Here is a 25,604-nt window from a genome sequence, read left to right on the forward strand (position 1 = left end):
ACACTTCTTTTTCACAACGGAAACAGCTGTGGAAAGTTAGCTCGACAGTTTGTCCTCAATTTAACGTTGTTGTTATTTTTATAGTGTCTCGTTAGCCGGGATTTACTGGTCCAAATAATGGAAGTGTAACCACTTTGACACTTTTTTTTCTTACTTTAGACTATTAGCAAGGCTGTGGAGTGCGTTTATACTTTAAAAGTCACAGTGGTGCTGTGTTCACTTTTCACCGTTTCAGTAAATTCGTTAGTCTGACTAAAGTTAATTGAACGGGAGAGGATAAAATAAGGAGTTTCACCAGTGTCAAATAAAGAGAGATTAATTTTGAATTCAAATGCAAAGCTACCCTATTAGTCCAAGAGTCATGGATTCATATCACTTCACTCTGCAAAGCTGGATTAACCTAAACTGGAACAAGCACCCATGACGACAGAGTTAAGAGAAGGAAAGTGGGGTTGTTTGTGGTAAAACAGTGATTCTCTGTTAGTCAAAACCATTTCTTTATTGCATCCAATAAATAGTATAAAAGTTAGATTATTAACTGATATTAAATGAAAATTAGCAATGTCTGTAATATAATGAAGTTGATCCAACTTTTCAGATTGAAAATATGTAATTCCTTCAAATACAATTTTTCTTTTCTTTCTTTTCTTTTCCTGTAGATTTGTGGTTTTAATCTGTAAATTTCAAATTGATAATTTTTTTACAAGTTATAAAGTTGTCCTGGCAAACTAATATGTGTGTGTCTTTGTTTTAACTAAATCATTTGGTTTTTATACTTCAAGATGGAGAAGATGAGTGATGAGAACACCGAGGAGGTGAAGGTGCTCGAGGCTGAGATCGAGCGTCTTCAAGCTGAAGTTAAAGCGCTGCAGCGCCAACAACAGGAAAACAATAAGGACATAACGTTCCACTACAGAGGACAAATGGAAAATGCTCTGTGAGTTTAATTTTTGTTCTGCATTTTGCGAAATCTGTCTACAGCTTTACGTCATAAATTATTTGCCTTCACAGAGCGTTCATGTGTGGACAGAGACAAGAAGGAGGGAAGGAGATGGTGATGTCCAGACTCAAAGAGGAGGTGGAGGAGCTGGAGGAGGATGTGAAACTGCAGACAGAAATTAATGGCATCACTTTGAACAGCTGCACCACAAAGACTCTACAAAACAGTAAGAGCAGGGTCTCAAACCACAGTCTTCACTGCCAGCTGACCTGTTATGTATTAAATAGAAGATTAAGATTCCATCAGAATATAAATCTGGTGCATCTTAATTATTTATGTCATTTAGTGTTTTAATTTGTTCCCTGTGTAGTTTAGTTTATAATGTATTTTTATTTTATTTTTTGTTGTTTGATTTGTTTTTGTTTGTTTTTTTCCCATTATCGGCAAGGTTTTGATGAGCTAAACAATATTCATTTGATTTGATTTGATTGACACTGATCAAAAACTTATATGTGACGGTATGCCAAAAAAGACAGGCTTCTACCATGAATGTAAATAATGAAACAGTAGATCTAAAAGTAACTGCATTTGTGTATGTTAGGTGGCAGAAAGCTGGTTCAGCAGCTCTCTTTGTCGGGTAACTGCTCTGAACTGGTCTTCCAGGTCGAGTTTCAGTTTTCCGAGATCAAGGTGAGTTGTTATATTTCTTTCTATTCTTGTTTATGGATTGTAGTTTTCCTCCGGTCTGAAACTGTTCACCGAACTCTCGCTTTGATTTTTGCAAGTACTTTTCGGCTTATTTTATCTTGTGTCCATATTTCTAACCCATCTAGTGTCTGATTTTCTGCTTTTTCTTTACTACATTGTGCTATGTTGTCTATTCTATTAACAGGGCATTGTGCTCATGATTAAAACTTACTACTATTATTATTATTATTATTATTATTATTGTGTAACCATATATGTAGCTGTCACTGTGACCCAATCTTAGTGTTTAAGTCCAGTTGAGTCTGCATGTTGTAGATATGTTGGCTCAAATACTCAAAATCTCAGTCTTAATAAAACTTATTATTTTAAAAATTAACTGAAACCGTGGCTTTAGCTTGGAACTGTATAGATTATTAGTTGTTATTGTTATAGGATATTATTATTATTATTAGTATTCACATGTATCTCTACTTTTCTTATGCACAATCTGTTTAAGGTTTTGATCAGACAAAGACTGATGTTGCCTTACTTTTACTCCACTTTAATCTACGGCAGATGAAACTTGTTTCAGTCTTTAACTAAAGTAGAAAATAAAGTATATAAACATTCTCAGAGGCAAAAACCATACTGAAATCTTTCTGAAGTGCTGTGTCCGGCCAGCAGAGGGTGACAAAGCCATGTGCCTTAGTGTTTCACTGATGAGGCAGAGTGGTATTGTTTTACAATTCTTGTGATGATGTCTGATACTCAGTAACATTAATAAAACTATGAATATGATATTCATCAGTAGCTTACCTGGGAAATGTTAACTTGTTTTAAAAGGCTGCAGGTGCCTGAACACAGTATCCTCCTAAATGATTTGAAACTTGCAAAAATGACTACATCAGGTATATATTTATTTTCAAATTTGTGAACGTAACCAAACACGTGAGGACAACTTTCAGCAGTTGGAGCTCTTTCGGGCTACATTTTTAGCAAAAAAGTTCTGAAGTTTATATCCAACCTCATATCTAGGCTTGTTAGAATCCCGTTTTTAACTGTCACGTTAAAAAAATAGATAATTCAACATCAGCTAATAGTGTAAATGTAAAGTTAACAGTAATTTTAAATTTATTGTGCAGTATAATGACCAATAAACCAGCTTCATGTTGGTCCAGAAGTCTTCTGGTTTTAATTTGAGCTCATTTGGCCACCAGTGAAGCTGGGTTTTAGGGATAATGTATATAAGCTGTTTCGTAAAGTCGTTTAAGATGCAGATTTTACCCATACCTTTGGACATAAGTAACTCAGTAAAGACTTTAATTGTTTGTTTTCTGGTTTTAATTCTAGCTGCACTGACTATTAGAGCAAGCAGATGGTTTTATTAAAGCTTTTCTCCTGCATGGCTCACAAAATGTTATTAAAATTACAATTATCCAAAGAGTTCTAACTTGTTTTAATGAGAATAGTAATTGTTTTGTTGATTTGAAACCCTCTCTTCTTACCCTTAATTGTAGTTTAATGTTTACTGACCTTTTTTATTGCACCTTAATGTGGACTAATACAACTTCCAGTAACCTTAAATTGTTTTGTTCAGCATGAAGGCTGGTGGGGTGGGGTGAAATGGCTACCCTAACTCTGTAAAACATTTAGAAATTTAAAAAAGGTTAGATAAAAAGCAAGGTTTTCTTGTATATTTAGTTAAAATACAAACAGGTGAGTAAAACAATACACATTATGGATTGTGGATGCTCTGAACTATTTCTTTAGAGCATCAACTGGGCCCTTGGCTTTTCCTGAAAATATTTTCCCAAATTTAATAAGGCTAAATGATCAGTTTTGTTTTGCTTCTCTCATTCAGGGAACTGAAAAACAGGCTTAATTTGTTAAGCTATTATGTGTCACCGCTCATCTGCCCATTGTTTATTACCCAGATTTTGCTCCTGATCACACAGCTGTTTGAATCTGTGAGAGAAATGAAACCAGTTTAACTCAAGAATAGTTATATAATAGAGATTAAAATTCAAGAGGAGATTTGAAGTTCAGTCACTTCTGTTGTATTGTTTTGCTTTTGTGAGTTCTTATAATTGGACAATAGTGAAATCCGAAGGGCTATGCATGACATGTCAGCGTGACATTCTCTTAATCTGATAAAGTATTTAAAGCAGAGTAACACAGATGGGTGAAACTGGTCACTGTAAATAAAGTGACTCATTGTGCTGTAACTGAATAATGGATTGTGTGTTATTTCCTGCAGGACAGTGAGAGATCAAAGAGGACCATTGGCGATCTGAACGTGGTGCTCGATTCAAGTGACCTGCAAAACTTCAGCAGCTTCTTGTCAAGGTGAATGAATTAACAGTTAACCTGTGTTCTAAAGAACTGTACTCAAAGGCAGAGCTGTTCACTTCAGGAAGAGCAAAACATGAAGATTCATTTAAATATTGAGTAAGTGGCATGTCATTTATAGTGTTCCACCTGGTTGGTCACATAGAAAGTGACAGAAAAAGTAATGCAATGGATGGAAAATTAGGTCTAAATAGACATGCTAAATACACATGTTCTTTAACTTCCATACCTTTGGCCAATTACTGTGGTCAGTTTCTCATTTATTTACACTCTGTCTGTCTGTCTGGTCCAGCTCCTCATGTTTAATATTGGTTGTTATCCCTGTCAGAATGAAGCTGCCTGTATAATTTAACTTAAGTGCTTATTAAAGTAGATGAAATTGTCAAACAGCAAACGTCTCTCTTCAGGCCGAACCTTCTCACTCAAACACTCATTCTTGGTCTCACAAATGGCAAGCCTTTCCAAAGATGAACTCAAGCACAGGTGTTACTCATTACATTTATAAAGGCTGGATTCCTTTTAGGTGTGTTGCATACTGGCACAAACACCTGTAAATGGAGCAGAGCCATCTGTAATATTAATTACACCCGCTCTTTTCCTGCTGTGACTGTCCAATGTATCTGTATCTGGTCTTATTATAGGTTTACTCAGTGATGTTTGGAGCTTTAGTCATTGTGTTTTCCCCAGCAGGTGCTTTTTACACAGCAAGAAAAAAATGTTAATTGCTATCAAACCCACTGGGTTGCAAATTATATTTCTGTGTAGAATCCCCATTTAACCTTTAATAAGGTTTCTTCTTGTCTTTAAGTAATGTTCCACCCTTATTGTCTTCTATCAGCTGAGAAGTTCAGGTTTATATTGTAGGGTAAAGACCCAACAATATTAGAGGGAACACCCTAAGAATCCCACTGTCACCAAGTGCTTCCCTGATGGTAAAGGAGAAACCTTTTAACAGGAAGAAACCTCCAGCAGAACCAGGCTCAGGGATTGCCATCCATCTGCCACGAGGGGAAAGAAAAGAGAGCCGAGGGAGAGAGTCAGAGTTTAGTCATTACTAATGCTGATTTAAACCTCTAAATGCAATAGTGATGATTAAACACATGGAAAGAAAATTGTTGAGTGAAGAAGAGATACTCAGTGCATCATTGGAAGCACCCAGCAACCAAAGTCTATTGCAGCATAACTAAGAGTTGGTCTTGGGTTATCTGGTCTAGCCCTAACTGTAAGCTTTATCAAAAAAGAAAGTTTTTAACCTAATCTTAAAAGTAGACATAGTGTCTCTCTCAAATCCAAACTGGGAGCTGGTTCCACAGGAAAGGGACCTGATACCTGAAAGCTCTGCCTCCCAGTCAACTTTTAGAAACTCTAGGAACCACAAGTAAGCCTGTAGTCTGAGGCTAAGTGCTTCTTTGGAATAATCTAATACTGCTAATATATGACAGGGCTTGATCATGCAGAATTTAAGTTCAGGATTTAACAGTAGGCCAATGAAGAGAAGCTAATATGGACTGTGGAAAAGGTTTGTCACCATAATCTAGTGAAACCTTGGGTTTTGCTTGTGTGTTTAACAAGAGAAGTGCATGTTTCTTTAAAAACTATAGCTAGTAAGTAAATGACAAGTTGTTAACAGTGCCTATGCATGTATTTGTGCGTAAATCAAGCGCATGGATATTTCATGAACAAATCAGGATTTATTAGTATGTTCATGCCTGAATTTGTTCGTACTCTACGAACAAATTTAAAGGGTTTTTGTGGCCATGCGGGTGGTTGTGGTTCAGGAGGTGGTTCAAATATCTCACAGTTTCAGTCTGTATAACAAAGTGCTCTTGAGCAAGATACAGAACTCAAAATTGCTTCCCATGCATTCATCAGAGTGTGAATGTTGTGTGGGTGAATGAGACGTGGTGTATAAAGTACTTTAAGTACACAGTAAAGTAGAAAAAGAGTAGAAAAGTGCTATAGAACCAGTCCGATTGCCATTTACCACAAATGATGGCCTGGCTTTGTTAGGAAATTTAAACATAAGTCTTTAAAATGAGTACAATACACAATTAATATAATTTTTTTTTAAACTATTACTAATAGTAATATTAAATATTTTTATTATTATATCTTATTATTTCTTAGATTATTGATCGTTTTCCTAAACACCATAAGCCACCATATGTACAGAATTGCAATCAAATAAATAAAAATAAAAAATATAATTGCATGTAAGCAAAACAAAATCGTAAATGTAGTCACAAGGTAGTTTTAGCCACCATAATTCCACCACTTTCTCTACTTCATCTTGAAGGAAACGGGTATGCAGATATTCGTTTATACACATGTTGGTAAGAACAAATAGGCTGTTGCACACATTTCATAAATCCAACGGTAAATGTGTTTTGTGCAGGATAAGTACATTTCCACAAATACTATTTATTTCTTTTATCTTCATTTCTTTTTTAATTCCATTGAATCTCCTGCTGTGCTCTGAGTGAACTAGATTATTGTTGCGTGCACCAAAGTGGTGCCTTTTAATAGAGGAAAAAGTTAGGACACCCTACCCCCTAATAACTAGTGTTGCCCCCTTTGGCTGATGTAACTTCAGCGAGACGACTTTTGTAGCCTTTTACCAGTCTCTGACATCGATCAGAAGAAAGTTTGCCCCACTCCTCAACGCAGAATTCTTTCAGCTATGTGATGTTTGAGAGTTTTCTTGCATGTACAGCCCGTTTCAAGTCACCCCACAGCATCTCAATGGGATTAAGATCAGGGCTTTGACTTGGCCATTCCAGGACTCTCCAATTAGTTTTTAGCCAGTAGTTGGTGGATTTGCTGGTATGCTTTGGGTCATTGTCATGTTGCAGTGTCCAGTTCTGCTTCAGCTTTAGTTATTTAACAGATTTAACAGATACACAGTCAAATTTATGATGGACTCTATGATGGTGAGCTGGCCAGGTCCTGCTGCAGCAAAGCATCCCCAAACTGTGATACTGCCGCCTCCATGCTTCACAGTTTGTATGAGGTTCTTTTCTTGGAAGGCTGTATTTGGTTTACGCCAAACATGTCTAATGTCCTGGTGTCCAAATAATTCAATTTTAGACTCATCTGTCCAAAGAACATTATTCCAGAAGTCATGGTCTTTGTCTACGTTTGCTCTGGCAAACTTCAGTCTGGCCTTAATGTTTCTCTTAGAGGGCAAAGGTTTCCTCCTTGCATACCTCCCATGAAAGTCAAACTTGTGTAGTCTCTTTCTGATAGTAAAGTCATGCACTTTCACATCGACAGTAGCCAGAGCCTACTGTAGTTCCCATGATGACATTTTAGGATTTTGGATGACTTCTTTGAGCATCTTGCGATCTGCTCTGGGGGTGAATTTGCTTGGACAGCCAGACCTGAGCATGGTGGCAGTTGTTTTGAATGTCCTCCACTTGTAAACAATTGATGGTGGTGGAATGGCTGATGTCAAATTCCTTTGAGATCTTTTTAAATCCCTTACCAGACTCATAAGCAGCCACAATCTTCTTTCTGAGGGCATCAGACAGCTGTTTAGATCTCACCATGGCGTTCACTTCAACACTTCAACAGTCAGGAGCACACCAAACTAAATCTGAGGTTTAAATAGGGCAAGGCTCCTTTAAAATCCTGGTTAATGATGTACTGATCATGTGCACCTGACATGATACACCTGTGTGATTTTAACCATTTTAAGTGGGATAACATGTGGGGGTGTCCTAATTTATTCCTCACCAGAAATTGCATTCTTTTAAAATTACATTGCACATAAAGTTTTAAAAAGGCTTTTCTTATTTTTTAATTGTTTAGTTATATTATTTCAATCCCTCAGTATCATTAAAATTGATATTAAATATCCATCCATTCGCTTCCCCTTATCCTTTCCAGGGTCGCGGGGGGCACTGGAGCCTATCCCAGCTGTCATAGGGCGAGAGGCGGGGTACACCCTGGACAGGTCGCCAGTCTGTCGCAGGGCCAACACACAGGAACAGACAACCATTCACGCTCACATTCACTCACACATTCACACCTAGTGACAATTTGGAATTATCCAATTAACCTATCCCCTCAAACTGCATGTCTTTGGACGGTGGGAGGAAGCCGGAGTACCCGGAGAGAACCCACGCAAACACGGGGAGAACATGCAAACTCCACACAGAAAGACCCCGGCCTGATGGTGGAATTGAACTCAGGACCTTCTTGCTGTGCGGCAACAGTGCTAACCACCGTGCACCGTGCTGCTTAAATATCCATATGTCCAAATATATTTTAAATATACAGGCTTTCAAAGGGTGTCCTAATTTTCTCACATGACTGTATATTATAGTATTTTGCTGTGCGGACGAGCAGTTTTCTGCTGTAAAATCAAACTGATGTTCTCTTTGTTTGTGGATTATAGACTAAACGTGGTTTTTATATACCCAGGTGCATTTCCTGTCCCTATGACCGCAATCTGCCAGAAAGCGCCTGGTCTGTCAGTGAATCAGCAGCAAAGAGCAGAAGTCTGATTTGCTCTATATCTGAGGCCAGACCACATCTGGATTCTGTGGCCCAGTCTGCAGAATTTGGCAAACAACAGATGGAAAAATACTCGAGATAATGATTCAAGACACTGGTGCCTTGTCAGAAACTGTGTGTGTGTGTGTGTGTGTGTGTGTGTGTGTGTGTGTGTGTGTGTGTGTGTGTGTGTGTGTGTGTGTGTGTGTGTGTGTGTGTGTGTGTGTGTGTGTGTGTGTGTGTGTGTGTGTGTGTGCATGAGAGAGAGAGAGAGTCTATCCAAATCAGATGGATAATCTTTGTAAAGTCAATGTGGTCTGAACTGTTGAAGATAAATACTGACAGTAGGACCTTTGTTCATTGTATTAAACCAGCGGGCATATATTGTTTTCACATTTGTCCCACTGGCTCGGTGAAGTGATCTCTTAACTCTGTTAGTATTAAAAGTAGCACAGCACTTCTCTGTGGCCACCCATGTTTTAATAGTATTTACAGTGCAATACAGAATCTCTGCAGTTACTCATAAAAGGCTGGAAGAAGTGCTGAAGGTGAGAAAGATGCTGCGGATTGTCATTATTAGCTAATAATGAGTCATTTTGTATCTGTATTGACAGCAACTTTCAGGCAGGTGAGGTTATGTGTTGGCACCTGTACAGCAGGTTACAATACAACTGTTTCAGGCTTTTAAGTCAAGTTTAAATAAATTTGCTATGTAATATCTTGACCTCTCAAAACCGAGAGGTTTCTTTGTTTTCGGGGGTAACTGATGTCAAACACTGTTGGTGTTCTGCAGTCTGGGATAGATTTAAAGGACTGGATTTAAAGACGATCACATCAGACAGACTCTTTTATGGATGTTTGTCGTGTGGAGATCCAGGCCAGCTTATTTATGAACTGTTTTGACTTCTAGCCTCCAGTGGGGGAAACACCGTCAGGCTGTCAGTTTTCTGAAGTGCAGTTTAACTTGCCAGACTGATAGTGTCAGGAAATTGTGCAAACTGTGTTGAGGTCATTATAGGAGCAGGAGATATTCATCAGCTTTGCCTCTCAAAGACAGATTTGTTTTTCCAACAGCTGTTGCTTTAAAGGTGCAGCAACTGTTATGTCACGCGTGCATCTTTTTGTGCAAAATGCATCTAGTAATTTGGAGAACTTTGCATTATTAATCCTGTAAGGTCCAAGTCATCATCAGTGATGACCCCAACCATATCCTCCCAGTATGGTTTGTTTTTTGTTTTTTCCTTCCAGATCTTACTTGATAGCAAGCTGATTGGATTTACTACCAGCACTGAGTGTACACTGAATATTTTATCGATTCTTCAGAAGCAGTAGGACTAAATCAGTCAAACTAGGCATTGGTCCCACTCTCCCTCTCGCTTCCTCTCTCTGTCTTTCTGGTACTCCTCCATTATATGGCAGGGTGCTGCCATGTTTCCATCAGGTCTGTGTGGAATAACATCATCTGGAAACTTAACCCGGCTGCCGTCTAGCCCCGGGCCCCCATGGAAAACTCTGGAAATCCTTTAACTGAATGTCCCAGGCTCACTCAGACAGACCAAAACAAAGACTTTTTTTTGCCATTGCCGTTATGACATACAACACATTATATAGGAGTAGGCATTTTTTTGTTAACTACCTCTTTAGACATTGTATTACTTGTATAAGTATATTTAAATTACAATTAAGATTAATCATCAAGACAGCTTTCTAAAACCTGTTTTTTACCTATATAAGTTAGAATAATTTGACAACAGTCATTTAAATTGATCTGTCAGGACTCCCTTACTTGTTTAAAGGTTTATCTTGTTGAAAAAGCATAGTCTCAGGGCTTTTAAGAGGTTTCCCAATGAGTTAGGTGATATGTTTAGAGGGAAGTGTTTGGTGTTATGAATGTATTTCCTCTGTGGCAGAAGAACGTCTTACCTGAGCCTTTACAATCTGCTACAGGCTAAATCGGCCTCATAAAACAATTTCACTGCTGATTAACTTTGACATAAACAGGCTCAAAACAAATGGTAACAACTTGAAGTCTGCAAATAAAACTTGCAAACTCTCCAGCAATATCTGAACTTATAATTGTATATTTTAATCGATTGCAACTTTCACTTTTATTCAGGTCAATATGGTGTCTCCTTTTTCCAGAATAGTGGAGAAATCACAACATAGTTTTTATGTTCATTCAATTTACTTATTGCATGAAATTGTTTAGGTGCTGTCGTTAAAATTATAGCATTAAGAAAACCCTTATGGATTGCTAAGTTGTTATTTTCAGCAGTAATGATTTGCAATTGTTGTAACTTGCCTCATTCTCCTCATACCATCAACCAAACAAACCAACCTGACAACCTAAATAAGCTACAAAATTTTCCTGCTCCCCCTTTGACATCACTGCAACCACTTTCCTCCACCACCACAACCAGCCATCTGTAGGCTGCTGAAGGATATTTACTCTTACATAAAATAAATTTGTAGGGAGTGACTAGCCTGGTTTATGACCAAATTCCTGTCAAAGTAATGACCATACCATCAAGCTTGTACTGTGTTTTAAGTGCAAACTCTCAAACAATAGCACACAAACATGCATGCACACTTTGAGTCAGTATTTCCAGGATACCGTTGAGACTTGTCATAGCTTAAAAAAGTGTTCTTAATGATTTTTGCATTTTGCCTTTGTTGGCCCAGTAAGGGTGAATGGGCATACAGAAATCAAAAGGAGAGAGGTGCACAATGTCCCTGTTTGGAATCAAACTATGAATGTTAAACTCATGTGGCATGAGCTGGAGCCATTTGGCTACTGGGTGGGAGTCTTAAATAAACTGCTTTAGTGATCTGTGCAATGTAATTTCAGGGTAGAGGAGAGCAGGGATCTTCTGCTATTCTTCAGGACCTTAAGGACTTTTTCAGACAGATGTGATGACCGAAGCAGAACTTTCCAACACTTCCAAGTAAGTGAAAATACACATGCACCAAAATGGACGGTCCGGCAAACTCGCCCTCACAAACCTAACAAATTTAACCACCTGATCTGGACGTCATGAGCTAACAGACTAGCTAATCAGACCCATACATATTGCCAGTAGGATCCTCCTCTGCTTTTGAGCAGGCTAAGAAGGCCATTGTAGTTGATAATGAATACAGAGAGATCATGTAGACATCTAGTGGTATTGTGAAGAAGTGCACATAGATTATCTAGATAAAGAGCTGCTTGTTGAAATGTGAGAGAAATTTAATGCAGACATATGTCTTAAGGTTAAACTTGGTGAATGAACGAAGAATGGCTATGTGGATACCTAGGTGAATCGATATAGGTGAGAAAAAATGATCCTGCTGATGATTCATCATTTAAGGTCACCTTTTTATTCTATGTGAGTTTTTTTTCTTCTGTTATCTGATTTTCAGAGAATATTTTTTATAAAGTGAAAATAGTGAAAATACAACACCTGCAAAAAGTGACACTTACTACAGAGATGGACAATTGAAGAGAAATGAAAAGCGTAGAATACCATGGGTTAATGCAGTAGGTGTGAAGTGGTGATAGCATGATAAATATGAGGGTGGGACTTTGTTGAAGAGGTAGCAATGAAATATCAAATAGTACATCAAGCTGCACAAGCAATGTGGAACCTATTCTCCTGTTCACTTGGAGAATGCAAAGTTCTGCCAAGTTGGCTGAGCTGAAGGAGGATTAACCCACATTTTCCATACTGGTCTGTGTGCTCCAAACTCTTATTTTGCTTTACTTGCATTTTTTTCAGGTCTTGTATGGAAAAACAAATTTCCCGCCATAACCGTTATGCTGTTATGTATTCCATGCTTTTATGACACACACAGACAAAACATGTACTTGGAGGAATAAACATATAAAAATAAAGAAGCACAGGAGCTGACATACATCTCTGCTCAAGAATCTTAAAGTTTTTTCTGGCTGGCAGCATTAACAAGGCAGTTTCTGTCGTACACAACAACAGATATAATTAGCAACATACAATTTCAGTGTTAACTGGGTTTTCTGTATTGTGGTTAGGTAGTTGGAAATTTCACAACACATGCATAGACCAATATCCACATGCTGAGTTCAGCAATTTTTGTTTTGCTGTTTTTGTTTATTGTGCTAGTGGTTTGAATTAAAAATCGACTTCTGTCTTTCCAGTACTTTAATATGACCAAGAACTTACTATCATTAGCTGGAGCTTGCACACTTGTCTAATGTACCAGCTGTTACTTGCCTCGAACACAACACTACCCCTGGTGTTTTCTTCATCCACAGTACTTTGTATTTGTAGTCAACTTACTGTGAACACTGATTAACGTTGATGGTTGTGCCATCATTGCAACTGTCACAAAAGGACTGATAGTCGTTCACTATTATCAGTATCTTCTACTATTCACTTTACTATTGTAATAAATGTGTAATGGACACTTAAACCCATCAGCAGCTTGAAAACCTCATTAGAGTGGGCAAAATACATATTTAACATGGTCGCAAATTTTCTAAGTAAATATAGAAATATATTCCTATGTATTCTTTTGACATGAAATTCTCACCAGATGTTAGTAACAACCATCCAGTCCACACATGCAAAGAAATTAAACCATGTGTAATAAACATGATGCAGCCTAATCAAAAATGAAACGTGTTTGTCCCACAGCAGTGATATCAACAAGTAAAAACTAAAGTTACAAACCAAAACCACTTTATATATGACACCTCTAAAACCCCTTGCATAACATCATTCATGTTGTAATATATAATTTATATATTGAAAACAATATTATTTATCGAAATTAACTGGCATTTTTACAGTGCTTTTAAGTGAAGCTTACTCTGACATTGATTTCAAACACATTATATTAAAAAAAAGTTTAACTTTATTAGAATATCTTCAAACATAGCCATGTAACATATTCCTGTACACCACTGTCTTATTCACATCAGTAATAATCTCTAAATTAATTTTAATTAATGGTAGGGAAGAGGTGGGAACAAACGTAAGACAGTATAGAAGCAAGAGGAGTAACTTTCACATTACTATAATTCATAGATACATTGTTCCCCAGTTCATTTCTGCTGGAGTCTATAAATTAAGAAAACAAAGGTAAGTCACAAAATACTTAAGTCTAATGGAATAATGAAAAGTGCAATTAATCCACACAATAGCAGAACAAAACACACTTTTCACTTAGTTAACGTATTTACACAATATTCTTGTATTTCAAGAAATGTAGTTTTTAATCAGCAAAGAAAAAATATATATCTTAAAGCTACATACAGTTAACGTAAAGAGGAATGTTAACAATGATCACAGATTTGTGGCCAGTTAGGATTTTTGTTGTTGTTGTTGTTGGGTTTTTTTGGATATGTTCTAATGAAGATAACACTATAGATCAGCATGCAGATATCAAGTATTCCTTTTGTATAACTAAAATTACTTCAATCCTGCTTCTTCCCTCCTTCTGTCATCAGAACTTTAAAATGTAAAGTAATGACTCTCTTAAAGACAAGTAAAGATAGGAACGGCTCACTAGAAAACACATGGGTTGCATGAAGGGTCAGTTTGTGATAAATATGGATCTTCCCATACAGGAACGTGCCAAAGTCCTAGATTAAACATACAGACCAGACAGTGAAGTGTGAATTATATGTCAGTCATCAGCACAATAATGCACAATAATGTCTAGATTTGGCTTTACTAAAAATGTCTAAATATACTTTTTGTACCACAATTTTCATTCAGCTGTGACAGTTTAATTGTGAATGAACTGAATGTGAAACTTTAAAAATAAGGCATTATTATAATCACTAATGCATCAATTAAACTGCACTTCAGTCATATATTGAGTGCCCTATACTCAGAGGTAAATCTGAAAAATCTGCCTTGGGTCCATTCATTTAGATCTATTGTTCTTGATGTAGTATTTTGTTGCTAATTTTAGGTAAAACTTCGAAATGTCAGATTTTGCACTAATAGAAGTCAGTTGTTTAGATGAGCAAAAACAGCAAAAATGAAGATGCTTACAGTAAATAACATTGGGCTGCAAGAAAGCCTCTTCGTTTGTGACAGCAGGTGTTTCTGTTGTTCCAAGGTCACAAGTAGTTTTGTTCGTTTTGGGATTTGTTTGTTGTTGTTAAGATTGGTTCATCCATGTAGTAAATCAGCAGGTCAAAATGAAACAACAACTTGGACTGTCAGTGTAGAACTGTTAACACTGCTGCACTCATTTATAGGATTATGTTAGTTGTAGTAGCATTTTATTACCTGTGAAAAGGGTGCTTTAAGGCTACCAGAGAAAGTACCTGTGGGATTTAAGCCTTAGAAATTGCAACAATCTAACAAATGCTGCTACTTCAAAGGTTATGTGTGTGGAAGTGTGAAATGATTCAGTGCACCAGGAGTAATACACCACATTACAGTTATTTTAAAGACATAAGGGATTAAGCCAAGTATACATGACAGCCAGCTTTGACGCTGTTATTTCGATTACAGGTAGAAACACTAATTTTAAATGTGGTTAGACAAACTGGTTGTTTGAAGCATATTGAGATTAATTACACTGATGAAATTCCCTTTACTGCCCACCAGTCAGTAAAAGGCCTTTAGATGAGTTAATGAACACCTTCAGTCCAGTCAGAGGTTTGATTTTGACCTGATACATGCTGATTGTAGGTTTGCCGAAGTAAAAACGTTGACATCTGTGGGACCAGCTCCACAAAATCCAGAATACCATGGTGTCTCCCAGCTCTTTGTTGTGGGAAAACTTCCATCAGCAACAAAGGGAGTGCAGTTAAATTTCAGTCTCCTCAACGGTACTTTCCAACAGGCAGTACTTTCATACAGGTGAAGTTGTCGGGGTACTTTGACAGCACCACTGGGTTGCCATCAAGGCGGACCTCATTAAGACTTGGTCGTAGGTAATAGGTGTCATTGGACCTGCAGAAGGTGTCCACATTGACCTCAGTGATGTTGTTGTTCTGGAAGAAAATAAAATAATATTGGTAGAGTCTTTTTTACACCTCACTTTTAATAAAAATTACAGGTTTTAAATTTAATCTAGAAAAGGGTTGTACCAACGGATAGTGATCTTGGAGAACAATGGGTAGAGTGATTCCCAAAATTAACTAATAAAGTCATGCTGTACTTTAATTTTGGCATTCCTACATATGACCAGTACTTGCAACAGAGATCAGTCTGGATGTGAATGTAGGGGTGACCACATTGATCTGTCATCATCTCAGAATGAGAGAAAACAGAAGGAGGGCATTATAGTCTGACTTTAAATTTGTGTCTAATATAACTGGGGTTGCAGAGAGACTAGTTCATTCCAAAGTTTTTGAGTCACCGAGTGTGTGTGGATGAAAGGCAAATAAGCAGTTTTTACACATATTAAAAAACATAAAGGCTGATATTCATCTACTTAATGGTCACAAGTTATGACAGGCAACAAAGGTCTCCTGCCGAAATAGCACACATTCAGTCTTTTCATGGTGGTAGACGGGGAATTAACTTCCCAGCAGTGTCTCTAAGCAAACCCATGCTCAGTTGTGGGCATGGACACAAACAGCTGCAAACGCCACAGACAGTCTTTCCTTTCATAGCTCTTTGAAATTTACACACATGCATAGCAAGTGCATTGTGTGCATCTTGGCAGATGTTCCTGAGTGGGCACAAAAAATTGGTTGGCATGCATCTGCATGGAGCCTCGTGCATACTAGCAAATGCTGAAACTGCACCATTCCTTTAATCCATTTGGCAGTAGTGCTGTTGCATTTGGGCCACACAGTATGCATTTTTTTTTACTGTGGAACACAGTACAGTAGGCCCCTATGGAGAAGATTATCAAACCTTACTCTAGAACACAAGTTGTGTACCAATTTGATGATGTCACTGGTGACCAAAATCAGTGTAAATCAATGTATTTTTTTTCTGATCTGATCAATATACAATGTTAATAAAACATAGAAACCTGAAGATGTAAGATCCGGACACTCTCTGGGATGTATGGAACAGCCTCCAGCATGTTGTCGGCCAGGAACAGGTTAGCCAGCTTGGTGAGTTTCTGTTGGAAACAAAAAAGATTTGGAGAAAGAAAGCTGGACTGTCAAGACACATCAACTTTAGTAGTTAGTTGTCCTGACACTGTGTTGAATTGATGGTGTACTGTATATAAAGATAATACCTTCACATAATTCTCTGGTAACATTTTGAGAAATTCAAGCATTGATATTCATTTCACCTGGAAAGCATAGTATCTTGGAGTATTTATACAATTAGGTGGTTCACAAGATGATTTACCCTTTCAGGAGCATGTAAAATATTTGCGATCACTGCTAAGGACAGTCGACATGGCTCATTGTCAGTTTGTATGTTTTACTAAAACTTTTAAAACTTTTTAGGTTTTATCTCCAAATCAGTCGCCAGTGTTGGTTGTTTGTGGGTAGAGGTCATGATGTACCTTAAAAGCATTAGCCTTCACTCCCTTGGTTTTGAGCTTGTTGTAGTTGGCGTTGAAAGATGTGAGTTTGGCAGGGAGTGCAGGAAGTTTGACCAGCTGATTCTCAGCCAGAGACAATTCCTCCAGCAGGGTTAGCTTGGAGAAGGCTCCATCTTCAATCTCGGAGATCAAGTTCCCTGTCAGGTCGATCCTCTTTAGAGTCACTGTTGATAGGTGAGGGTTTAAAAAAAGAAAGAAAGAAAGAAAGAAAGAGAGAAAGAAAGAAAGAAGTTGTGCTACTTTCATCAATTACAGAAAAGTGAACATGCAGTTGATACATATGACTAAAAGCTAAGCCATACAGTACAAATAATGACTGATCATGTTCCTTGATTAGTATAGAGAATAGTTGACTGTTTACAGTAAAGCAGATATCTGTGCTGCAAAGGGCAAGGTATGCAAACTCTGACTTACAAGGTTGAAGTTTCGCACTAGATTAATCATTTTTCCTACTGGTGCGTGATGGGATCTTTTAAATTTCCTCTCCCAGGACCTCCAAAATTTCAAATCCTACTCTTATCAACAAAATCTTCATCCACTGTCTTAACCATTTGTCCAAGTATGGGCACTAGAGTATGTCTCAGGAGAGGACAAGAGGCAGAGTACACCCTGGGCAGTTGATCACAGGGACAATACATAGAGACAGACTATCATACATTTACACTAGGACTATTAGATTAACAGATGTTTACCCCATGGTAGTCAAACATTTAAATGTCTGACTGTTGTGACACAAACAACGTAAAGAATTATTAAGAACAAGCAATTATAACTTAAGAAGTATGTCTTTCGCCTGTGGGGGAAACCAGAGCACTCAAATGAAACCCATACAAGCACAGAACATACAGTGCCCCAGCACTTAACATAATATCCTGTTGTGAATCTGTGTCCAAAGAAAGAAAGTCCAAAAATAAAAAAAATTGCTGAATGGTAAGCAGAAACTTAAGTTTTGAACAGATAAATTAATCAACAAACTCTGAAGTAACCATGTTAAGACTTACCAATTTCAGCAAAGTCTTTGGTTTTGATCTTTCTGATTTTGTTGAAGCGTGCATACAGATAGGCTGTTTCTTTAGGCAGTGTGGGAATGGAGGTCATGTCTGGACTGACCTCCTCACAGTACACCGAGCCAGTCAGACACACACACAGCAGACAGGTGGGAAGGTCTGCAACACAAAGGCATCCATAAGAACCAAGCCGCCTTCAAAATCGATATGGCCTTGCTACATTTAAGCCATATGTAATTGCTTTTTTTGTAACTAAGTGATCAATTTTAATGGTATTGTTTTTACCTAAAACAAAAAAGTAGTAGTAGTAGTAGTAGTAGTAGTAGTAGTAGTAGTAGTAGTAGTAGTAGTATTTAGCATAGTTTATTCTAGTCACTAAAGTCTCTTTTCAATGTCAGTCCTTGGTAAACACAAGTCAGCAGCAATAATCTGTTAAGGCATTTAGTTTTATATTTAGTTTTGTTTTGTTTTTCCACAAGTGTAAATATAAAGCAGTGTCAGAAATTTAGGATATTCATGTCACAATGTGAGTGGTGTTTAAATTTTGTCCCAGGTTTCCTTCCTGGCTAAGATGGCCAACTTTGAACCTCTTACTATGCAAAATAGGACTGCTGTTTTGGAGCCAAGGCCAAAGATACTGTTTTAATTCTTTTGCGTTCTTTCACATTCCAAAATCCCACAGTGTATACCCAACTTAATAGGTATTAAACCCTTACAAAAACCTAAGCTGTTTGATATACTCAATGGATTTATTGGTATAGACACTATGAATTACATCAAGGTATTGTTATCCAGCTTAGCATTATGGAGTTCCTTGCCAGCATGTGCTCGTGATTTCAAACAACCAAAGGCAAAAGCTTGAATGGTACCTCCATAATGTTGACCCAGACAAAAGGACCTTGATCTGGTTCACAGTCTTGGTGTAGTTCGTAATCTTGGTCCAAGGAAAGTTAATTGTTGGTCGACTTTAACAATACTGTGAAGGTCTAAGACAGATCAAATCTGAGATGTATTTTCTTGTGTGTGACATCAGGTGCAGGTAGAGTAGGTCTTTCTCTTACCAGCGGCATCTGCTCCAGCTGTAATTGGGTTGTCATCAGGTTCATCAGCAGGAGGCAGCGCCCTCTGCAGGAGAAAACATGGCCTGTTCATATAACGGCCAGATCATTGGCTAGAGCAAAACATCAACACTGCTAGGGTTAGGTCAGTTTGGAAAAATACTTACATATTACAGTATATCAAATTTGAGGTAGGAACCAAATAAATGTTATATGACACTGTAAAAGTATATGCATTGCCTTGTGCTTGGCTCAACTTGCAGCAGCTAGCTATAAGAAATTCATGAGCCTGAGCTTTTCATCAGCTGTTAGTTATACAGGGTCGCTGTGTACTTAGCTTTGACATAATGAGACTGTAAACATTACAGCTGCCTGTTTTGGTAGGTTCATATTGCAAAAAGTGCAAATAAGAAGATGAACCAGTATGTCTAGTTTCATTTACAGCTCTTTGAGGGTTTAGTAACAGTGCAACACTGTAGATCAAGAAACCAGAAGCCAGAATTTTTCAACTCAGGCCAGTTATCATGGTCCACAGTCTCCAGGTGGGTTTCAGCAGGAATGTGTGTTGGGATTTATGTGACTGGCGAGACCAGTACACTGTTGGATGTTTGTCTCTATTGTGCGATGGATTAGCCAGATTTTTTTTGCAGCTTTGCTTTGGCCTGAGTTGCAACATATTCTCCATCAGTATGCCAATACAGCATTCCTTTTCTAAAATGAATGAAGATGCTGCAATTTGTGACACAGTAGCCAAACTCCAAGTGGATACTGGCTGAGAACTTGAGGAAATTGTTTGTTTCTTTTTTTTAATACAGTGGTTAGCATTATCGCCTTACAGCGAGACAGTTCAACACCATAGTTAGCTGAGGCCAACAGGAATGTGGATTTTGTGTTCTCCTTGTGCCTTTGTAGGTCTCCTTCAGGTAATCTGGCTACACTCAGTCCAGACATTTACATGTAAGGTTAAATGGGGTAAACTGACTGTGGATGTAAGACACATGAAGTGCTTAAATTAAAGCATTGTATGCGTTTATGGGTAAATGTAAGTTGTAGTGTAGAGAACTTTGAGCTGTCAGTAAGACAAGAAAAAAGCTATAGTAATTCCAGTCTGTTTGTGGGAATGTGGGGAATTTATTGTCCGAAGTTGCTGGCTCTGATATATGATGCTGTTCATATATGTTCAGAACTTGTCTTCTGAAGTACTCCCAGTGACTGAGATAGTGACCACCTAAGGTTTGTGAACTGAAACCCGGGTAATATTGTAGTGCTGCACCTTAAAAACTAAAGAGAATTAGGTAGGTGGGCTTTGTGCATTCTTAAGGGCATTTCATGGTATATGGAAACCGCATACTGGACAAATCATAGAAAAAATTATGTGAGGTTTTCAACATGAAGAAGCTCCTCTTTTTGGCTGAACATAAAAATGTCAGAGATTTTCTATGTGAGTGCTTATACTAAGAACACAACCGAAGATGGATAACTATACACTACCTATAAAGCACAAAACTCAAATTTAAGTTATATGGACCCATATAGCTACGCAGATGAAGAAACGATATGTTTGTTTTTAGCGTTAAAAAAAGTCTACGTATGTTTTGAGATTTGAGGCAGTGGACCTACCCTAATTTAACATAAACATAAAAGGCAACTGGAAAACCAAAAGACAAATCTGGAATAATTCAAAAGGTCTTTGGCCATTTGTTGTGTGATTGTGTGAAAGTGTCTTATAAGGTGATGGAACTAAGCAATATGCTGGTGGAGGTTACTGCAAAGAAAAATATATGCTAGCTTTCTTCATCTGGTTATACAACAAAAGAACTTGTGACATGGCTGACCGTTTTTAGTTTGAGTTATATTTCAGTCTTCTAGTTGAATGAAGATGAAGGCGCCTCAAAAAGCTGAAGACTGCTTAAAAAGTATTAAAATATATAATTATCATTAAATTATTGTTAAATTGTTTATTGGGTGATTTTAGAGCACAGATAAACCTGAAGCCTGCATATTTATATTGTTAAAAGCAAAAAAGCATGTTTGCAAACATTAAGCATTAGAGAAGGAAACTAGAATACCGGTACATAACTTATAAAGAATACTGAATAGCCTTGAGCAAAATACGAACTCCGTTCCTACTGCTGACTCCCTAAACCAACTGACCTGGTCTCGAACCAGTTGAAAGAAAGAGGCAGAGTTTTGCACATTGTGGATTAAAAAGTTAACATAATAACCTTTTGCTAAATAGATAATTGTAGCAACACCAGAAGGTATAAGGTCTGTCACTGAAAAATGAAAAGCAGCTGGTATTCAAACTGAAGTTAAGGTTCCATAGCCGTATTGTGTCACACTCCAAATTTGTCCCTCTCTCTCTCTCCCTGTGGATTGTTTGTGGGTTTTTTCTCTTCCTTCAAGTGTTTTCTGAAGGAGAAATCAGACCAGATTTTGGTTTTATTCCATCCAAATATTTCTTAAAGGGGTTAGTGTGGTTAGAACAGGGTTAGTGTGGTCGACCCAGGGTTGTGTTTTGGTAAGACTCCACAGAAATGGGTTGTGTATGTGTGTTGGAGCTGTGAGCTGAATGGATTATCTGTTAGAAGAGGAGGACAGTGAAATGAAGTGCTAACAGATGCTGTCATTACCAAGTAGCAGAAAGTGGATTATCAACTAAACCATGAAGCGGATTAATTATTGCTTGTGTAATGTGGTAGAATTAATTGATTTCGAACGTGCCCAGCTATTAAGCAAACCTTCTTTCTCCCTCTTTGTAAAGCATTGCTCAAATTGCTTTTTCATTTTATCCAACCTGCTCTCAATACAGTTTTCCCTCATTAAATCATCTGGTTTCACTGCAGTCTTGAAACTATGCCATTAGAGCAAGAATATTATCCTTGTGCCTTTCATTTACCTCAATATGCATGCCTGGTCATTATTGGAATTATTTATCTTTGGTGTATCAAAATAACCACCTTTTGTCATTATTTAACACTGTGACAAATGTAAAAAATTATCTTCTGAGTTAATGCTGTCAAAACAAACTTTTTAATATCTTGATTTAAAAAAAAAAGACTAAACTTTAACAAATTAAAAAAGGCTTCAAAAAAAAAAAGAAAACACCAAAACTAGTAGATATAATTTCAGGGAAAAAATCCATCCCAAAGAAATAATAATACAAATAATAAAGTTCTCACCCTAGCCCTCCTTGATTTTAAATAGTCACTGAAGTATCCATTCAGTTGACTGCCAGCTAGAGATCCTGGTATCAGCTGTGAGTCGTGGTCGAAAGTCCTGTCTGAGGCTGCCACCAGCCATGGCACCAGCATACAGGTGAAAAAGAGTGTCTTCATGCTGTCTAAAACAGTGTGATGCAGACACACCAGCTCGCCTTAAAGCCTGAGTTTGGGTCAGCAGCTGCTTTTTGCCACAAGCCCCTGGTTGAATGTGTCAAATGACTCTATTTAAAGGCTGAACCAGTAGCTTCCAGCAGACTCTTAAAGCAGAGTTTATAGAGCACAGCACTTAACCCTTTCCTGACCACCCACCATCCATCTGCTGAGAGACAGACTTGGACACAGACAGGATGTACAGTGAGAGGCACACACACCAAAATGAGGCACATATGGAAAATGATGAGAGAGAATAAAGTGTCCATTTTTCTCCTAAATGTCCCTAAGTGTGTACAGGAAAAAAAATATGCAGAGAAAGCAGAAAAACTGAAAGTTGACAACCAAAGTGTGAGTGTGTTTTGTCAGGAGGAATGTCTGTGGTCTCTGCCCAGCCACTCTGTAATGACTTATAATAACCAACCTATCTTTCATTAGGCTGGATCAATGTTTTTCTTCTTTTCTTAGTATGTTATTCTCTTAGCCGTTGGTCAGACAATTCATTTAACAGCCATCAAGTAAGCACTTCTTGTAGGCTGGGATTTACCAATATTCATGTTTTCTTTCTGGACAGCAACGAATGTTTCAGGCTGGAATTGCTTTTAGTTAGTCATATCATCATTTTAAAATTATCAACAAAAAATTATCTGCTCTCTGCTGATATGAAGCCAGAACAATCATCTACGCAGTTGTATAGGTAGAACTTACCTTTTTAATTAATGTCTTCTTTAAGATTCACATTAAATTTTTAGAAGAACTCCTCTTGATTTAAACAGCCATTGTAAGTGATAGTCATGGCACTTAGTCTTGAATTAAAATCTGTGGCAGATGATGATAATGATGATGGGAAACCGTCAATGGTGGAAAAAAAGATTTTTAAAGCCTTATTAAGTCAGCAAATTATAAGTGGCTTTTGGCAGATTTGACTGATAATTCTATACATGCAGTCCTTATGTCTCCATGACCACTGAAATTAAAGATAATTTATGTAATTCTTTAAAATAACTACCAGAATGAGTGCCCAGAGATTTGCTTCTCAAGGGACTTTAAGCATCTGTTGAGTGTTTTTTGTATTTAATTTTTTTTGTTCCCTCTAGCATTATTGTATAATACCTGACAGCAAATATCGGTTTACTTAAGGACTGTCTTGCCAGATCCAGTTAAGGATGTCCTGTGGGCACGTTACCCACTTTTAACCTTGTATAAGTTAGGGTGTAATGATTATCCAAATTCATGGTTCGGTTCATGCCCTAGTTGGACCACAATTTTGGCTTTTGATGTTTCGGTCACTGTTTAAGACTAAAACTGTAACACCTATAGTGAAACCATATGACATTTGTGTGTGTTCTCCCAGTTGCCTGAAGCTACTGTAGAGGCTCATAGTCTAACATGTTACTGATACACTTTATGATGATTTTTTTACCTTCATTTGTTATCCTGTTTGTGAAATTACGGGAGTAATATCTAAGAAGCAATTCTTTACTTCGGATATCATGTAGTATAAACAGCTGTGCACAGACTGTTTCTTCATCTCCCTTGAAGTCATTTTGCATTTTTCATAGACTTGACTTATTGTAGAATCATTCAAGATGGTAAGCATACTAGCCTTTGATGTTATTTTATGAAGTTTTTAAGCAGTGTAAGTTTTAAAAAAGTGTTCTGTCAGAACCACTGTCCTACTGTTGCTGACCAAAGGCGCTTTATCAGTTCAAATGAGGACTCGTGACTGGGTGAGCCCAGGACAGTCCCTCCAGCAGGAGCATTTGGTTTCTTTATTTCTTCCTTCCTGACGTTAGGGTGTCTTGAATGAAAATGTTGTTCAAATGTTCAGATGCTTCTCTTCTTTGAACGTTTTAGTTTGAGTCCTGCTTTCTGATGTGTAAGCTTTGTGTTGAGACTTCTCATTTATATAGTTTTTAGTTGCATTTAGGTCTTAAGTTCTTGGGTACATATGTTCAAAAGTGACATGGGAGGACACTAGATATTATTTGTATAAAAATTTATAATATTTTTATGGTGCCTAAATGGTTTGGCTTTAGAGCCAATTTCATTCTAGGGGGGAGGCATATACAGGCATTTCATTCAACAACTTACATCACAGGCTGACTGAGCAGTAGATTAAACAGACTGTTATAGCAAGGAATCATTTGTATCAAAGGTAAAGTAAAACTTTTGTTCTTGCAAGCAGTTTGCTGTAAAGACAGTCCAATACAAATCTTATCATGCATCATGCAACTGTAAACAATAAAATGCTTGTGAATGATGATTAAATTTGATTGACTGGGACATTTATAGCTTTACTACAGTACTGTTGACTCTGGCCCAATTTTCTTGTAATTTTGCCTTAAAGCCCAGTATGATTTGTATAAGTTAACTGCAGTCCATCCAAATGCATGTAATAGGTAAACTTAGGTATGACATCAGATTTGATGTATTTAGATATTAGCTGTTGGATGGTTAATAGAATAATGTCATAGCAGCAGTCACATTTTACTACATTACAACAGTTGACTTTGAACCTCTCTCACTGTTATTGTTATGTTTCCCTTACATTGGTCATGTTGACATAAGAACAGCCTAATGTCACACAGAGTTCAGTTTTAGCCCTCTTGAAGACCATATTCAGAGCAGTCTGTTGCCCGACATAACTGGGGGAGAGGATGTGAACCATGTTTAAGACCAAAGCACTTTGCTGTAAGACAATAAATTGACACAGGTTTAGAGTTGCTGCCTCAAGTGAAGGAGTTCAAGTATGCAAATTAATTAATTATCTATTACAATTTTTGCCAAGCAATAAAACTTAAGGCAACATGTGAATGTGTTCTTGTTTTCTGGTTGATGAGAGAAACGTGGGCACAGCAAATGGTAACATAAAACAAAGATATATGCTCTCAGCATTCTGGTCATATCTCAGCTATTCATCATTTTAATCAATACATCTCTTTATTTTAGCATCGGTCAGACCTCCACAGGCTTGTGTTTTAAAACTGTAATAAAGTGCTTAATTGGCAATAAGACATCAATAAATAACAGCTAATATGGTAAACATGAAAAATGTCACAAATTAAAAGCAGAATTGCTGGGAAATGAACAAAAAAAGAAAAAACCTATGGGAGTATTTTCCAAAGCAGAAAGGCCAAGAGATTCTTAGTAATAAAACCGGAGAGACTCTGGGGCTATTTAACAGCTGTTGAGGTCCAGC

At 37.4% G+C, this 25,604-nt stretch overlaps 2 protein-coding genes across 2 annotated transcripts in view; one reads left to right on the top strand and one right to left on the bottom strand.

Annotated features, from left to right (window-relative positions):
* Window positions 1–11: 11 nt before the first annotated feature.
* cenpp (centromere protein P) overlaps window positions 12–25,604 on the top strand; it is a 93,922-nt gene continuing 68,329 nt past the window's right edge. The window contains exons 1-6 of the mRNA XM_019359128.2: window positions 12–35; window positions 783–937; window positions 1,012–1,166; window positions 1,542–1,630; window positions 3,885–3,973; window positions 11,322–11,418. Coding sequence (XP_019214673.1) covers window positions 783–937; window positions 1,012–1,166; window positions 1,542–1,630; window positions 3,885–3,973; window positions 11,322–11,418 — 585 coding nt within the window. The 5' untranslated portion in view covers window positions 12–35. The remainder of the gene's footprint in view (window positions 36–782; window positions 938–1,011; window positions 1,167–1,541; window positions 1,631–3,884; window positions 3,974–11,321; window positions 11,419–25,604) is intronic.
* Window positions 13,322–22,554, bottom strand: ogna (osteoglycin, paralog a). Its single transcript, XM_013272872.3, has 6 exons — window positions 22,211–22,554; window positions 19,032–19,095; window positions 17,965–18,129; window positions 16,925–17,127; window positions 16,436–16,528; window positions 13,322–15,443 (listed from the first exon to the last, which is right to left on the bottom strand). Exons 1-6 carry the CDS (start codon window positions 22,364–22,366, stop codon window positions 15,273–15,275), a joined length of 852 nt encoding a protein of 283 aa, XP_013128326.1. The 5' UTR covers window positions 22,367–22,554; the 3' UTR covers window positions 13,322–15,272.

This window comes from Oreochromis niloticus, linkage group LG5, assembly GCF_001858045.2.
Source record: "Oreochromis niloticus isolate F11D_XX linkage group LG5, O_niloticus_UMD_NMBU, whole genome shotgun sequence".
NCBI classification, from domain to species: Eukaryota; Metazoa; Chordata; class Actinopteri; order Cichliformes; family Cichlidae; genus Oreochromis; species Oreochromis niloticus.

Bases quoted from the DNA above. Each gene is read 5' to 3' on its own strand.
- ogna (XM_013272872.3), bottom strand. From the start codon at position 22,366: ATGAAGACACTCTTTTTCACCTGTATGCTGGTGCCATGGCTGGTGGCA. The intron at 18,130-19,031 runs GTAAGAGAAAGA...TTTGTGTTGCAG, and splicing joins AGCTGGAGCAGATGCCGCTG to ACCTTCCCACCTGTCTGCTG. The intron at 17,128-17,964 runs GTAAGTCTTAAC...ACCTATCAACAG, and splicing joins CAAAGACTTTGCTGAAATTG to TGACTCTAAAGAGGATCGAC.